Source organism: Austrofundulus limnaeus, unplaced genomic scaffold (assembly GCF_001266775.1).
Source record: "Austrofundulus limnaeus strain Quisiro unplaced genomic scaffold, Austrofundulus_limnaeus-1.0 Scaffold707, whole genome shotgun sequence".
NCBI classification, from domain to species: domain Eukaryota; kingdom Metazoa; phylum Chordata; class Actinopteri; order Cyprinodontiformes; family Rivulidae; genus Austrofundulus; species Austrofundulus limnaeus.
In genome coordinates this window covers 137422-139500 of record NW_013953109.1, presented here as the reverse complement: position 1 = coordinate 139500, position 2079 = coordinate 137422, and the positions used below count along the sequence as shown (strand labels likewise).

Here is a 2079-nt window from a genome sequence, read left to right as displayed (position 1 = left end):
TATATATACAGTACAAACATACATACATATGGTAAATGGACTTTACTTATATATCACTTTTCTATCCATCCAGGACATTATATTTATGTAGAAACATCTACTATCCAATGAGCATTTTTTCAAACCTTTGCCTTCCTTTTTATTCAAAATATTCTTTTTTCATTTCATCTCCCACCTTTCCACTGACCAGCTAAGAGGAGAGGAGGTGAGTCAGCTGCGTCAGGAGGTCTCCAAACAAACCAAGATGAGAGAAACCACCCAGAAGAAGTTCCACCAGATGGAGGATCAGAAAGCTGAAGTGGAAGTCCAGAAGGAGACACTGAAAGCTCAGATCTCTGCTCTGGAGAAAGGTTGTGAGGTTTTCAGAAAATAACATAATCTTCTTACATCTTATCAATCAAAATACTTATCCTAAAGGATGAACCATGAGCTGGTAATGTAACCCAGAGTCTTTCATGTATCAGAAATATTAGCTGTTGTATAAACTATTATCATCCATCATTAACTGTTGGCTAAAACAGTTAGATTACCTCTTAAAGTCCTTTCAAGATGGCTACCATAGCTAAGCTGTCTTAGCAAACACAAACACAGCTTTAACTGAGTCAATTTTACAGTTACTGAGCTAAAGTTCCCAGGACAGATTCCTAACTTTAACTCTGAGCACTAAAAATAGGAAATTTGTAAGAAAAAAAAAAAATAATAATAATAATAATAATTAAATAGCATAAATCATTGGAATCAACTTTTTTATTTTTTAGTCAAATATCTTGAATCACTAGAAGATTTTAGTGATGCTCTTAGACAAAACCTACATAATTGAAGATGACTTTATATAATTGTAGTCTATTTACCATTTGAAGTGAATTTGTCTTAGAAAACACAAAGATGGCTGTCACACAAGAGCAGTTTAACAGATATTGAGCTAAAACATGCTGTGTTAGTAGCTGAGCAGTTTAACTCATTGAGCAAAATATTTGTTGTTGGAGTGAGGCCAGTTTGATTACAAAGTATCTGATGAACCACTGCAGGGATTTTAATGAGACTGAAACTAATTATATCTACAAGTAATGAAGCGAACCCAATACAAGATGGCTACCACAGCCAACTAGTTTAGGAAACACAAAAATAATTACAACCATGTCAATTTTTCAAAGACTGAGCTACAATGGTGTGGAAGTCACTGAGTGGAATTCACATTACTGATTTCACATGTAACACTTTGAATTTAGTTCAAACAAACTCAGCTGTGCTGTCTCAGTAGTGGTTTATTTAGGTGTTTACAGTCTGTGAGTGTCAGTCATCACTGAGAACAAAGACATGAAGCATCTCAGAAGATAAGACTCAGATRACTGGATTTGTTTGTTTCTCACAGTATTTTAATTCACTGAATTTATCTTGACTCTTAAAACATGATGTAAAAATCACTTGCGTACCAAACTTGGTGTCATCACCCCTGGAACCACCGCTGGGCTGGGTCCAAAAACCATGCAGGAACTAGAAATGGAGACATGCTTGGCTGATGCTGAATTGATGAGAACTGCTTAGAAGCACGTTCGTGGAAGGGCTTTGGTGTTCTGGAGCTTGGGGACTCTTTGACATCTGGTGGTGGAGCCTAGTCAAGGTTGGGCTCAACTTTGGTAGTATCTCATATTTATCTCTTATATTTTTGAACTTTTAAAAGCAAGTTTCATTGAAGGATTTCCAGTTTGGAATAAAGTGTATTTCTTCAGGAATGCCGGTATTGTGTTGTAATCTGTTGTGTTGAATCTCATTGTGTCGTGTCAAATCGTATCATATCACATTGTTTTGTACTGTGTCGTATCATATCATTTTGTACTGTGTCGAATCGTATCATTTTGTACTGTGTTGTATCATATCATTTTGTACTGTGTCGAATCGTATAGTTTTGTACTGTGTCGAATTGTATCGTTTTGTACTGTGTCGAATCGTATCGTTTTGTACTGTGTCGAAATGTATCATTTTGTACTGTGTTGTATCTTATCGTTTTGTACTGTGTCGTATCGTATCGTTTTGTACTGTGTTGTATCGTATCGTTTTGTACTGTGTTGTATCGTATCG

General features: G+C 35.8%; 1 protein-coding gene across 1 annotated transcript in view; it reads left to right on the top strand.

The window, feature by feature from the left end:
• The window catches only part of cfap58 (cilia and flagella associated protein 58), a 30893-nt gene that overhangs the window by 13711 nt on the left and 15103 nt on the right, over nucleotides 1–2079 (top strand). Inside the window, exon 6 of the mRNA XM_014027994.1 lies at nucleotides 191–350. Coding sequence (XP_013883448.1) covers nucleotides 191–350 — 160 coding nt within the window. The remainder of the gene's footprint in view (nucleotides 1–190; nucleotides 351–2079) is intronic.